General features: G+C 42.5%; 1 protein-coding gene across 1 annotated transcript; it reads left to right on the plus strand.

The window, feature by feature from the left end:
- The first annotated feature begins 5,990 nt into the window (after positions 1-5,990).
- LOC106571499 (keratinocyte-associated protein 3) lies at positions 5,991-15,776 on the plus strand. Its single transcript, XM_014144692.3, has 7 exons — positions 5,991-6,169; positions 7,429-7,613; positions 7,705-7,764; positions 7,939-8,136; positions 9,912-10,046; positions 10,145-10,261; positions 14,114-15,776. The coding sequence occupies exons 1-6, from the start codon at positions 6,157-6,159 to the stop codon at positions 10,238-10,240; spliced, it is 687 nt and encodes a 228-aa protein (XP_014000167.1). The 5' UTR covers positions 5,991-6,156; the 3' UTR covers positions 10,241-10,261; positions 14,114-15,776.
- Positions 15,777-15,795: the final 19 nt, after the last annotated feature.

The raw sequence follows: 15,795 nt of genomic DNA on the forward strand, positions 1-15,795 counted from the left end.
CTGGAGACACTGCCCGGTATACTGGTCCTGGATGGCAGTCATCTACTGGGCCGTTCGCATTACCCTCTGTAGCGCCTTGCGGTAGAATGCCAAGCAGTTGCCATACCATGCAGTGGTGCAGTCAAGATTATCTCAGTGGTGTAGCTGTAGAACTTTTTGAGGATCTGAGGGCCCATGCCAAATCTCCTGAGGGAGAAGAGGCGTTGTCGTGCCCTCTTAACGACTGTGTTGGTGTGTTTGGATTATGATCCAAATTAAATCAAATTTTATTTGTCACATGTGCCAGATACAGTGCTTACTTATGAGCCCTTTCCCAACAATACAGAGTTAAAAAGTAAGAAAAGAATAGCAAATAAGAAAAAAAGGAAATAGTGACACAATAAAATAACAATTGCGAGGCTATATACAGGGGGTACCGGTACTGAGACAATGTGCAGGGGTATGAGGTAGTTGAGGTAATTAAGGTAATATGTACATGTAGGTAGGGGTAAAAAAGGGACTATGCAGTCAGGATAGATAATAAAATGAAAGCACATTTTATTTGTCACATGAGCCGAATACTTACTTATTTACTTACAAGCCCTTAACCAACAATGCAGTTTAACAAATAAAGTTAAGAAAATATTTCCTAAATAAACTAAAGTAAAAAAATAAAATTAAAAAGTAACACAAAAATTATTAACAATAACGAGGCAATATACAGGGGGTACCGGTACCGAGTCAATGTGGGGGGGTACAGGTTAGTCGAGGTAATTTGTAAAGTGACTGCATAGAATAAAAACAGCGATTAGCAGCAGTGTAAAAACAAGGGGCGGTTGGGGGTCAATTGAAATAGTCTGGGTGGCTATATGATTAACTGTTCAGCAGTCTTATGGCTTGGGGGTAGAAGCGGTTGGCGCTCCGGTACCGCTTGCCGTGCGGTAGCAGAGAACAGTCTATGACTTGGGTGGCTGGAGTCTTTGACAATTTTTAGTGCTTTCCTCTGACACTGACTGGTATAGAGGTCCTGAATGGCAGGGAGTTCGGTCCCAGTGATGTACTGGGCCATACGCACTACCCTCTGTAGCGCCTTGCGGTCGGATGTCAAGCAGTTGTTCAGCTGCAGAATTTTTTGAGGATCAGAAGGCCCATGTGAAATCTTTTCAGCCTCCTGAGGGGGAAAAGGCGTTGTCATGGCCTCGTCACAACTGTGTTGGTGTGTTTGGACCATGATAGATCCTTAGTGTATACTAAGTACTAAACAACAGCTATGAACATAACATGTAACCCCAATAACCTTTGTCCCGTTAATATCCTGGGGGAAGATTCTGCGCAGTTGACCAAATTATGTGAGATTTTACTTCTGGGTTAACCGAGATTGCCCTCCCTTGAACGCCCAACTCAAACATCAAAGGCATCACATCCCTGAGAATAAGCTTCACCCTCCCCAATTTATTCAAACCCTTCCAGAACAAACTAATTCACTCAAAAATAATTTCCTTCCACCATTCATGTAGACAAGAGTGCAGAATCTAGAACACTTCCATAGTCTCCATTAGGGCTGTGGCGGTCATGAAATTTCTTCAGCTGGTGATTGTCAAGCAAATAACCGCCGGTCCCACAGTAAATGACCGTTAATGAACATAAACACATTTAGCATTTCCTGGCTTCCATGCCACTGCCACAAGCCACTGATGCAGACCTTTGGAACATCTACATTTTAAAAAGTCTAATAAATCCATGTAATATAGCCTACACCATCACAATAAATCCATTATTTATTTTAGACCGGTCTAAAGAAACATGATATGAAGAAAATGTAGTCTATTTCAGTAGAACAGAATACCATACTCTGAGTTGTCCTTATGTTAGGCCATGATCTGGCTATCCCATATGGCTTTGGGCTACACTAGATCATTTACCAGACAAGATTTGCTTAGTCTTCCATGGCATTATTTTATAGTATGAAGAATACCATTTAACATAGCTGAATAAAGGATATTTTCTCCAAATGATTTGAGGGAGTATGCAATAAGCGGCTATTCTGTGTTGAGTAGTTAACAAAGAAACAGTTACTCCTATATGCTTGATTTAGAGTTATTTATGTAACTTTAGTTGTGATACAAACATTGGGCTATGTGTTTTAATACATTCTAAGGCTGCATGATACGACTCTAATGATCATTTGAAAAAAGTTGCATGAAAGGCATGAGCTCTGCTTTGTTTTTTTGCACAGGCTGTACACACTTCATCAGTCTCTCATTCACAAGCACTTCATAATGCCTCAAATTTTCCGGTGGCATCTCCTTTGTGTCGCCATAATGCCCCCTAAAAAAATCCATGCCTTTTGCGGCCAGGGGCCGTTTTGCCCTTGGGCAGAATATAATAATTATAATTCTCTTCTCCTGGCAGCATGCTCTGAAGCACCTCTAACTCACATGGCTCTCCATCAAATGATCGGGTCTTTCTCACAGGCTACAAGTGAAGACAGACACATTGGGGACGCAACTGGGCGGGTCCTTATCCCATTCCGAGGCACATATTGAAGATATTGGAAGAACTGTCCACATTTACTTTTCATCAGCCAACAAGATGAGTAGGCCTAACGAACAGCAAAAACACTAGCCTATGTCAATCTACTATCCCCATAGTAGAAAAGTTGACCTATTCTATTCTGTGCAAGAAATAAATATTCCAAACATAGTCTGGGACAGTTGTGGGATGCAATAGATCCCAAATTAATACAACCACTAGTATCAAAAAAACTTTATAAGCAACGATCTGTTGCTTAAAATGTTGATAAACTATTAGGCTATTTCTTCACGTTATAAGCACAGCAATGTGCACACGGTATTAGGCTATAAGCGTGAATTGTCCATTAGTGGGAAAACACCATTCTCAAAAGTGACCACAAATGCGATATGCATGTAATGCTTTTTATTTTTATGGTGAAAATGATCTTCCCCAAATTTGAAACTCATGTACAATACCAGTCAAAGGTTTGGACACACCTACTCATTCAAGGGTTTTTCTTTATTTTGTAACTATTTTCTACATTGTAGAAACTATGAAATAACACACATGGAATCATGTAGCAACCAAAAAAGTGTTCAACAAATCAAAATATATGTTACTTAAATGTAAATGTTATATTTTAGATTCTTCAAAGTAGTCACCCTTTGCCTTGATGACAGCTTTGCACACTCTTGACATTCTCTCAACCAGCTTCATGAGGTAGTCACCTGGAATGCATTTAAATTAACAGGTGTGCCTTGTTAAAAGTACATTTGTTGAATTTCTATTCTTCTTAATGCGTTTGAGCCAATCATTTGAGTTGTGACAAGGTAGGGGTGGTATACAGAAGAAAGCCCTATTTGGTAAAAGACCAAGTCCATACTATGACAAGAACAGCTCAAATAGAGAAACGACAGTCCATCATTACTTTAAGACATGAAGGTCAGTCAATGCGGAACATTTCAAGAACTTTGAAAGTTTCTTCAAGTGCAGTCGCAAAAAACATCAAGCACTATGATGAAACTGGCTCTCATGAGGACTGCCACAGGAAAGGAAGTCCCAGAGTTACCTCTGCTGCAGAGGATAAGTTCATTAGAGTTTCCAGCCTCACAAATTGTAGCCCAAATACATTTTAAAAGTAACAGACACATCTCAACATCAACTGTTCAGAGGAGACTGTGTGAATCAGGCCTTGCTGCAAGGAAACCACTACTAAAGGACACCAATAATAAGAAGAGACTTGCTTGGGCCAAGAAACACACGCAATGGACATTAGACTGGTGGAAATCTGTCCTTTGGTCTGATGAGTCCAAATTTTCAATTTTTGGTTCTAACCGCCATGTCTTTGTGAGATGCAGAGTAGGTGAACGGATGATCTCCTCAGTGCTAGAGGTGTCACTACAGACACCCTGGTTCGAATCCAGGCTGTATCACAACTGGCCGTGATTGGGAGTCCCATAGGGCGGCCCAGCGTCGCCCGGGTTTGGCCGGTGATGGCTGTCTTTGTAAATAAGAATTTGTTCTTAACTGTCTTGCCTGGTTAAATAAAAATAAAATATTTTTTAAATGTGTGGTTCCACCGTGAAGCATGGAGGAGGAGGTGGGATGGTGCTTTGCTGGTGACACTGTCACTGATTTATTTAGAATTCAAGGCACACTTAACCAGCATGGCTACCACAGCATTCTGCAGCATTACACCATCCCATCTGGTTTGTGCTTAGTGGGACTATCATTTGTTTTTCAAGAGGACAATGACCCAACACACCTCCAGGCTGTGTAATAGCTATTTGACCAAGAAAGAGAGTGATGGTACTCAGCACTCCATTCCAATTATCTTCAGCGTTTTTCAATTAGAAACATTTGGAAATGGAATTTGGTTTACTTTCTGAATCTAAATGGAATTGACCCCAACCCTGGTAGCCTACTCTACAACAATGACCATACAATGATGACTGTGTGCTGATCTGTCAGATAAGGAGAAGGGTCCAGGGCGTCTGATGAAGAAGGGGTTTACTCTGATCCTGGTGGGTCACATTAACTTCATCCTGGGAGCCATCATCCACGGCAGCATCCTGCGCCACGTCTCTAAACCCAACGACCAGATCACCACCGAGTTCACCGCCGCCAACATCATCTCCGTCACCTCCGGACTGCTGGTCAGTCAGAGAACTATAGATTACCTATAGGTTACCATAAAGAACTGTTGCACAACATGAGCTCTTTGGCTCTCATGAAAACATTTGTATTGATGCCAGAGTGATAACAGAGTGCTGAGTACCAGGCAGTTAGCACGTTTAGTAGGCTACTAATGACCATCAGCAGCATCAGAGCTTGGAGAAGCCTAATTACTGTGACTAAACGGTCAAGTGGAATTCGACTGCCGTCATGACTCGTGACAACCGATGTGGCGGTAATACGGTCACCTTAACAGCACAAGTCTCCGTCACATTTTCAGCCCAGCAGGTGGCGGTAATTAGTGTTGGGGAAACTACTCTAAAAAGATGGTTTACAAAGCTACCAATTACTTCAGACTGAAAGAAGTTGTATAGTTTACTTAACTAAAGTTACATTGAAAAAGTAGTTAGTTACATCCAAACTACTTCGTGAAAGATTATCATATGTAAATCTGAAATGTTATAGACTATAAATTGCAAGAACAGATCACTTTGGGGTAATATGTTATCAGAATGTGTAATTTAGCCTTTTTAAACACAAAAACAATGTTTCAGGCAAGAAATGATTGCCTACTTCACCCATATTTGGTTTAATTTTTGCAAAAAAGTAGTGTGTAGTTCCAGTAGTTACCTGCACCAGTATATGGCAAAAAAAGTTAACTACTGAAACACTTCCTAGTTATGAATTTAGTTCAACTACCACCAAGCTAATAGAGCTCGCCAGCTTGTAGTCCTAAAAAACAGAAATGAGTTACCTCTGGTTTGTTCAGCCATTCCTATGGAGAAAATGAATGGGTAAAGAATATCGATTTGGGATAAACACTGAAAATAAGGTCTGAGGTTAACACAGGCTTAGGAGATCTTATACGTATTGTCCTATGAGATATATCAGTCCGTTAACATGACCTTTATGAATTATGAAGCCTTTATGTGCTTTGTGTGTTTTTTTTTCTGACATAAATGTTTCAAAATTTACAAAAAGTGACATTGGCTGATGAAGATTATCTCATAGAATAAAACATTTAAGATCTTCTAAGCCTATTTTCTGCATTAATCAGAAAAGCCTACAAAAACGCCATTAATTTCCCCATAGGCTTTGTCCAACGAGCCATGGAGGGGTTAGTGCCTCCAAAAAGACACCATAACTATTTCTCTCTCGGCATAACATGTAGTTCACTACACAACACCAGCAGTAATTCCCTTAATATAATATAGAGATCAATAGTAATGGCGTGTTTTTGTAGGCACTGTCCTTCGCAAACGCAGGAACGCCCACATGCAGGAACGCCCCGAATTACGTGCTGCAGATGCGCACTATTGAAAACCCCAAATGAAGAAGAACAAAAATGAACGCCCAACTTCCGCTCGACAGGTGAAGCCTGTGACGTCACCGACTCGGAAAGTGCGAGGAACTGCTTCATGAAAACAAAAATAATTAGCCGTTTTGTTTTACTGTTATAAATAATCTTGCGTAATATACGGCAACGATATGTGTGGTTTCGGTAAGTTAACTTTAAATAACTTATTTTAGTGGAGGAGGCAACTTCTTGTTTTCGCTTTAGCGACGCAACCATTATGTCTGGGTTGCACAGGTGTTCGTTTGCGTATTTCGAAAGTAAACCGATGATCCACCAATGATGCTTTTATCAGTACATTAGCTAAAGGTTTGGTGAGGACTGAGGAGTCCAATAAGGGACACTGTTGATTCAGTGTTTCAGATGCATATATGGGGTTTGCCTGTAAACTCGACGTTGAATTGAATTCTACCTCAGGCAGAAATTAGCGTTTGAATCGGTAAAGTTTCCTCTCACCACCTCTACAAGCAATGATGTTGAATAAAAGTACATTTTTAACGTACTTTATCGGTTGGTCCTGTTGGCGGTAGGAATGTGAGACAATATGTCCACACGAAAGTGTAATTACATTAACTTTTCAAAGCGCCGGTAGTGAGTTCAGATTTCTATCTTGCTCACAACAAAAAATACATGCATGAATAGCCTATTTACCGAGCTTGTGCACGTTTACATGGTTCTGCATATGCTTCATCTGAACTGCTCTACCATAGTTTTGGAAAGTAATATAATTATACTTTCCTGTGGATATATTGTCTCACATTCCTACCACCAAAATGACCAACCGCACGGTCCGGTAAAGTATGTTAAAATATAATTGTATTCAAAGTTCTGGGTTTCCAGGTAAATCTGGGGTGTATTCATTAAGTCTTGCAACGGAAACAAGTGACCGTTTAAGAACCAAACAGAACAATCAGAACGAAACAGGGAGAGTCCTACCTGAATTTGTCCAATAGAAACCAAAACATTTTCCATTTGGAGTAGACCGTTGCAAAACGTTTAGCAACGGAATCCGACTAATGACTAGTTTCATCGTGTAGGGCCTATTAGAACCATCAGTCTATTGTTTGTGTAGGTCAACATTCCACACCTTCTTTCTGTTATAAATGTTTCTACCAACAAATAGGCCAAAGTTGAAGATGCTTACTTACTTTTATATAGTTAAACTCACAGAACTAGAATGAGATTAAACTGCCATTCTCTATGGTGATTACTGTGCACTCGACTGTGTAATCTTATTTCAATTCCAGTCCATTCCAGAAGTACACTGAAATTTCTATTATCTTCAGTGCTTTTCAATGTGGAATTGGAATTTGGTTTACTTTCTGAATCAATGGTATTGACCCCAACCCTGGTAGCCTACTCTACAACAATGACCATACAATGACGACTGTGTGCTGATCTGTCAGATAAGGAGAAGGGTCCAGGGCGTCTGATGAAGAAGGGGTTTACTCTGATCCTGGTGGGTCACATTAACTTCATCCTGGGAGCCATCATCCACGGCAGCATCCTGCGCCACGTCTCTAAACCCAACGACCAGATCACCACCGAGTTCACCGCCGCCAACATCATCTCCGTCACCTCCGGACTGCTGGTCAGTCAGAGAACTATAGATTACCATAGTAACAATTAGTAATGACGTGATGTTATAGACAGAAACTGAAATGTTCTGTTTCCATTTTCAGAGCATTGCAACAGGAATCATTGCCATATTGGTGTCAAGAAATCTGTCAGTTTGGAAGCTGGTAAGACCATCAATAACAAGAAAATATCATTTGTAAGATACAATGAACACCATTAAGTCTGCAACTGTCACCTCTTCACCTCCTCTCGTCAAAATTTTCCCCACCTCCTTGACTTCACCCCGCTTTCTCTCCTCACTTTCTCTTTCTCCCTGTCCTTCTATTCCCCAACTCCAGCACATAGGTCTTCTGATTAGTTCCTTCCTGAATGCCCTACTCTCTGCAGCCTGCGGCGTCGGGCTCCTATTGGCTATTAGCCTCACCATTGCCAACGAGGGGCGGGGCCTCATGTTGGGCTGCAACTTCACTGACTTGCCAATCAACGCCCGCTCGCCAGTTAACGCAGACTGCCCCTTTGACACCACACGGATTTATGTAAGTCTCTATCCCTCTCTCTCTGTCTCTATGCTCCTTTGACACCACACAAATATACATATGTATTAAGTCTCTCTCTCTCTCAATCTATATGGCTATTAGCCTCACCATTGCCACACACACACACACACACACACACACACACACACACACACACACACACACACACACACACACACACACACACAGTGCCTTCGGGAAAGTATTCAGACCCCTTGACTTTTTCTGCATTTCGGTAGGTTACAGGCTTATTCTAAAATTGATTAAATTGTTTTTTCCTCATCAATCTACACACAATACCCCATGACAGAATTTTAGACATTTTTGCTAATTAATAAAAAAACTGAAATATCACATTTACATAAGTATTCAGACCCTTTACTCAGTACTTTGTTGAAGCATCTTTGGCAGCGATTACAGTCTTGAGTCTTCTTGGGTATGACGCTACAAGCTTGGCACACCTGTATTTGGGGAGTTTCTCCTATTCTTCTCTGCAGATGCTCTCAAGCTCTGTCCGGTTGGATGGGTAGCGTTGCTGCACAGCTATTTTCAGTTCTCTCCAGAGATGTTCGATAGGGTTCAAGTCCAGGCTCTGGCTGGGCCACTCAAGCACATTCAGAGACTTGTCCCGAAGCCACTCCTGCGTTGTCTTGGATGTGTGCTTAGGGGTCGTTGTCCTGTTGGAAGGTAAAACCTTCACCCCAGTGAGGTCCTGAGTGCTCTGGAGCAGGTTTTCATCAAGGATCTCTGTACTTTGCTCCGTTCATCTTTCCCTCGACCCTGACTAGTCTCCCAGTCCCTGCCGCTGAAAAACATATCCGCTGCATGATGCTGCCACCACCATGCTTCACCGTAGGGATGGTGCCAGGTTTCCTCCAGACGTGATACTTTGCATTCAGGCCAAAGAGTTCAATCTTGGTTTCGTCAGACCAGAGAATTTTGTTTCTCATGGTCTGAGAGTCTTTGGGTGCCTTTTGGCGAACTCCAGTTTGGCTATCATGTGCCTTTTACTGAGGAGTGGCTTCCGTCTGGCCACTCTACCATAAAGGCCTGATTGGTGGAGTGCTGCAGAGATGGTTGGCCTTCTGGAAGGTTCTCCCACCTCCACAGAGGAACTCTAGAGCTCTGTCAGAGGGACCAAGGCCCTTCTCCCCCAATTGCTCAGTTTGGCCAGGCAGCCAGCTCTAGGAAGAGTCTTGGTGGTTCAAAACTTCTTCCAATTAAGAATGATGGAGGGCACTGTGTTCTTGGGGACCTTCAATGCTGAATACATTTTTTGGTACTCTTCCCCAGATCTGTGCCTCGACACAATCCTGTCTGACCTCTATGGACAATTCCTTCGACCTCATGGCTTGGTTTTTGCTCTGACATGCACTGTCAACTGTGGGACCTTTATATAGGCAGGTGTGTGCCTTTCCAAATCATGTCCAATCAATTGTATTTACCACAGGTGGACTCCAATCAAGTTGTAGAAACATCTCAAGGATGATCGATGGAAACAGGATGCACCTAAGCTCAATTTCGAGTCTCATAGCAAAGGGTCTGAATACTTATGTAAATAAGGTATTTTTGTAATTAATCCATTTGCAAACATTTCTAAACCTGTTTTTGCTTTGTCATTATGGGGTATTGTGTGTAGATTGATGAGGGGGGATAAACAATTTAATCAATTAATAAGGCTATATTGTAACAATGTGGAAAAATTCAAGGGGCCTGAATACTTTCCAAAGGCTGTGTTTGTGTGTGTATGTATATATCTCTTTTGTTTTCTCCAGGACACTGCCCTGTCTCTGTGGTTCCCATGTGTACTTCTGGCTGGACTGGAATCAGGACTTTCTATCTGGTGCTTCGTAGTGGGACTGGTACTGAGGGGTCTAGGACCCTGCTCTCACACGTACCTTAAAGAACAGGTAATACTCACTCACTCACTCACCCACTCACTCACTCACTCACTCACTCACTCACTCACTTCTTTATCCATCTCTCCTGTTTCTGTTCTCTGTGCCAGCTGGAGGAGGAGGCTCTAACCAATAGGGCAGCGGCAGATCCAGAGTACTCACTCCAGGGCCGGAGCTTGATTGGTCAACACTCTGCCTACACATAGAGGACTGCCACAGACTGGGAGGTGAGGGTTCAGTCCACTGGAGCTTGATCCTTCCACCAGATTCTAGCCCCTTCTCCTTTCCCATTGCTCTAGGTCAGGGATGGGCAACGACGGCCACTATTTGTAGGCCTGTTGATCAAATCAAATCTAATTATAAAGCCCTTCTTACATCAGCTGATATCTCAAAGTGCTGTACAGAAACCCAGCCTAAAACCCCAAACAGCAAGCAATGCAGGTGTAGAAGCACGGTGGCTAGGAAAAACTCCCTAGAAAGGCCAGAACCTAGGAAGAAACCGGGAGGAACCAGGCTATGAGGGGTGGCCACTCCTCTTCTGGCTGTGCCGGGTGGAGATTAAAACAGAACATGGCCAAGAGGTTCAAAAGTTCATAGATGACCAGCAGGGTTTAATAATAATAATAATAATAATAATAATAATCACAGTGGTTGTCGAGGGTGCAACAGGTCAGCACCTCAGGAGTAAATGTCAGTTGGCTTTTCATAGCCGATCATAGCCGATCATTCAGAGTATCTCTACCGCTCCTGCTGTCTCTAGAGAGTTGAAAACAGCAGGTCTGGGACAGGTAGGACGTCCGGTGAACAGGTCAGGTTTCCATAGCCGCAGGCAGAACAGTTGAAACTTGAGCAGCAGCACGGCCAGGTGGACTGGGGACAGCAAGGAGTCATCAGGCCAGGTAGTCCTGTGGCATGGTCCTAGGGCTCAGGTCCTCCTCCGAGAGAGAGAGACAGAGAGAGAGCGAATTAGAGAGCATACTTAAATTCACACAGGACACCGGATAAGACAGGAGAAATACTCCAGATATAACAGACTGACCCTAGTTCCCCGACACATAAACTACTGTAGCATAAATACTGGAGGCTGAGACAGGAGGGGTCGGGAGACACTGTGGCCCCGTCCGACGATACCCCCGGACAGGGCCAAACAGGCAGGATATAACCCCACCCACCCAGACTACACTCAATCATAGGACCTACTGAAGAGATGAGTCTTCAATAAAGACTTAAAAGTTGAGACCGAGTCTGTGTCTCACATGGGTAGGCAGGCCATTCCATAAAAATGGAGCTCTATAGGAGAAAGCCCTGCCTCCAGCTGTTTGCTTAGAAATTCTAGGGACAGTTAGGAGGCCTGCGTCTTGTGACCATAGTGTACATGTAGATATGTACGGCAGGAACAAATTGGAAAGATGGGTAGAGTAAGCCCATGTAATGCTTTGTAGGTTAACAGTAAAACCTTGAAATCAGCCCTTGCCTTAACAGTAAAACCTTGAAATCAACCCTTGCCTTAACAGGAAGCCAGTATAGAGAGGTTAGCACTGAAGTAATATGATCAATTTTTGGGGGGTTCTAGTCAAGATTCTAGCAGCCGTGTTTAGCACCAACTGAAGTTTATTCAGTGCTTTATCCGAGTAGCCGGAAAGTAGAGCATTGCAGTAGTCTAACCTAGAAGTGTCAAAAGCATTGATTAATTTGTCTGCATCATTTTTGGACAGAGTTTCTGATTTTTGCAATGTTACGTAGATGGAAAAAAAGCTGTCCTTGAAATAGTCTTGATATGTTCGTCAAAAGGGAGATCAGGGTCCAGAGTAACGCCGAGGTCCTTCCAGTTTTATTTGAGACGACTGTACAACCATCAAGATTAATTGTCAGATTCAACAGAAGATCTTTGTTTCTTGGGACCTAAAACAAGCATCTCTGTTTTGTCTGAGTTTAAAAGTAGAACATTTGCAGCCATCCACTTCCTTATGTCTGAAACACAGGCTTCCAGGGAGGGCAATTTTGGGGCTTCACCATGTTTCATCGAAATGTACAGCTGTGTGTCATCTGCATAGCAATGAAAGTTAACATTATGTTTCCGAATGACATCACCAAGAGGTCAAATATATAGTGAAAACAATAGTGGTCCTAAAACGGAACCTTGAGTAACACCGAAATTTACAGTTGATTTGTCAAAGGACAAACCATCCACGGAGACAAACTGATATCTTTCTGACAGATTAGATCTAAACCAGGCCAGAACTTGTCCGTGTAGACCAATTTGGGTTTCCAATCTCTCCAAAAGACTGGGGATCGATGGTATCAAAAGCAGCACTAAGGTCTAGGAGCACGAGGACAGATGCAGAGTACCGGTCTGACGCCATTAAAAGGTCATTTACCACCTTCACAAGTACAGTCTCGGTGCTATGATGGGGTCTAAAACCAGACTGAAGCGTTTCGTATACATTGTTTGTCTTCAGGAAGGCAGTGAGTTGCTGCACAACAGCTTTTTCTAAAATGTTTGAGAGGAATGGGAGATTTCGTTATAGGCCAATAGTTTTTTATATTTTCTGGGTCAAGGTTTGGCTTTTTCAAGAGAGGCTTTATTTCTGTCACTTTTAGTGAGTTTGGTACACATGCGGTGGATAGAGAGCCGTTTATGATGTTCAATATAGGAGGGCCAAGCACAGGAAGCAGCTCTTTCGGTAGTTTAGTTGGAATAGGGTCCAGTATGCAGCTTGAAGGTTTAGAGGCCATGATTATTTTCATCAGTGTGTCAAGAGATATAGTACTAAAACACTTGAGTGTCTCCCTTGATCCTAGGACCTGGCAGAGTTGTGCAGACTCAGGACAACTGAGCTTTTAAGGAATACGAATATTTAAAGAGGAGTCCGTAATTTGCTTTCTAATGATCATGATCTTTTCCTCAAAGAAGTTCATGAATTTATCACTGCTGAAGTGAGAGCCATCCTCTCTTGGGGAATGCTGCTTTTTAGTTAGCTTTGCGACAGTATCAAAAATAAATGTTGGATTGGTCTTATTTTCCTCAATTAAGTTGGAAAAATAGGGTGATCGAGCAGCAGTGAGGGCTCTTCGATACTGCACGGTACTGTCTTTCCAAGCTAGTTGGAAGACTTCCAGTTTGGTGTGGTGCCATTTCCGTTCCAATTTTCTGGAAGCTTGCTTCAGAGCTCGGGTATTTTCTATATACCAGGGAGCTAGTTTCTTATGAATTTTGTTTTTGGTTTTTAGGGGTGCGACTGCATCTAGGGTATTGCGCAAGGTTAAATTGAGTTCCTCAGTTAGGTGGTTAACTGATTTTTGTACTCTGACGTCCTTGGGTAGGCGGAGGGAGTCTGGAAGGGCATCTAGGAATCTTTGGGTTGTCTGAGAATTGGATCAATCCCCCCAGGATAAAAAGAATAGTATAATACACAAGGTGCAATTTAAAAATGTGGTTGTGCATCAGCAGTTATGTCAGTCACTGACAGTCACTCAATTAGCCCATGTCAGCTAAAAAAATGTAATCTCGCCAGCTATCTAAACATGTACTAATCGTGGTCAAATTAACGACCGGGGGGCCCTCATTGATTTTGTTTGTTACTCTCACTCAGATATCATATTTAAAACTGCAACAATTTCTCTATGTCCAAAGGCAAAATGTGTAGAATTGCAGGAAATTAACTTCAAAACTTGTCAAGAGGGAGGGCCGCTAAAATGTTTTGTTCGCAAGGTGGGGGGGCCCCTCAGTGAAATTTTGACTGCATGTGTGGGTATGGATGTGGGTACGCAGACCCGCGAGCCACTGTGGCCCCTCATGAGTTAAGATTTTTGTGCCCCCCATACCCCATCAAAGTTACCCATCCCTGCTCTAGGGGCACCACGGTGCCTAATGGTGCTTGTTTTAGTGAGTCTGCAAAACACAAGTAGTTCATGGGTTATGACTTGTGTGATTACCATTTAATTTGAGGTTATTTCTGTCTGGTAAACGGAAGTGCTACCATTTTACATGTAATCTGCTTCCTTCAGATCTGCCAATACTAAAGATATGTTTCAACTGAGCTGAAGTAACATCTCTCCTCATGCTTTCTTGTCAACAGTGTTTGATGACGAAGGTGTGACTGAGCCTCTTCGTCTTCAGAGAACCTCCCTGGTGCCTTTACCTCCATTCATACCAAAGACTCCTCTCCCTCAAAGTGATAGGCTAGCTAGACTGCTGGATGACATTGTCTCTGTCTGCCTCAGAATGTCTGTCCTCCCCTCTATCCGCCGACATTTCCCAAATGCAAAATTAAAAACGCCTGTAGTGTAGAGATTATTTATGGATCAATATCTTCCTCATAGTATTTTAAATAATTGCATTTAATCACATTTGGCATTTATCATGCTTCATGCTTTTTTCATTTTCTGCACATGTTATTTCCTCCTTTCAACAGCAGCACGCTGTTATATACCTCGTTAAATTTAACGACTAACTCTCAGCTAAGCCAAAGATGTTTGTTTTATGACTCTACTCTTGTATTTAACTACCAACCTCAGCCAAAGATGTGTTTTATTGTCATGTGTGTTTTTGTAACCTGATTATGTCTACCTGCCTGATCTACCAGGCCTCCATGCGCTCCATAGTGTTTACTACTGTTATTCCCTGGCTCGAATGTATACTGTGGGGATATAGGAATAGAATGCCTGAGAGGGGCTCTGAGGGTTCATTTCAAATTGCATCCTCTTCTTTCCAAATCCTAGAAACAAATCTCCCACATTGCAGTTTTCTCCCAATTGTCTTTCTCCTGCAGGTACGTATAGAAGGGAAACAGGGAGAGCTGAACCACTTTAGTGTACTGAGACGCACCCTGAGATTTTGACTGAAACCCAATGCAGCAGAGCAGCCCCTGGGGGCCGGGGTGCATGAGTGGTCAGGTGGACACCAGTATGTAGGCCAAACAGGCGTAGCTGGGATGGGCTCACATTCCCCGACACCAGGCAGAAGTGATCAGCTCAGTGCTGAAACGGTTAATCTGGTGCTGGGTTAAATCAAGCGGGTCGTAATCTTTGCACACAATGCTAATCCCCCGAGCTGAGGGGAGAATCAATATTGATATAAGGAGGTGACTGACCCTGTCACAACAGAGGTTGTTTTCTATGCGTGGCCAGCTGAATGTTGTTCCTCCAGGGCTGCCATATGTTGTTGTACTGTCGTACTACTACTGTAGTGGGTGTCCGTCCACTAGCTTCCATAACCACAAAGTCATATTCCACAGTCACAAAGTCGTAATTGGCTACAAAACAAGCTTTTTGGTTTTAATTTAAGGTTAGCAGTGTGGTTAAGTTCAGGGCTAAGGATAGGTTTAAATCAAATTTGAAGACTTTAATTGTAGAAATGGGTGGGGTGTATGACTTTGAGGTAACTAGTGTCGACCACTTTGAAGGGATAAACTAGTGTAGGCTACTCATTAGAATGAGCTGGATTTCACTGAGTTTAAACCCTGGTGGATTGTCACTGGAAGGTGGTCCAATAACGTTTTATGTGTAAGGGTTGGGGTCTTACATTGTTTTATTCAGGAAGTCAGTTGAACTTCCTGAATTGATCCTGACCATCTCAATCTACATTCCATGCATGGTGTGTTTTGGTTGCCTGCAGTGTTTTTACATTACGTTGCATGTGTTTAGTTGATTTTATATTTAAGGACTGCACCAATCAATGTGTTCAAAGTTTTTATATGAAATTATTTTCTTCAAATAAATGTTAACTCTGATTTATCATTACTATCCTCTGTGTGCTCTT

The sequence above is a fragment of the Salmo salar genome, chromosome 01 (genome assembly GCF_965601325.2).
Source record: "Salmo salar chromosome 01, fSalSal1, whole genome shotgun sequence".
In the NCBI taxonomy this organism is placed as follows: Eukaryota; Metazoa; Chordata; class Actinopteri; order Salmoniformes; family Salmonidae; genus Salmo; species Salmo salar.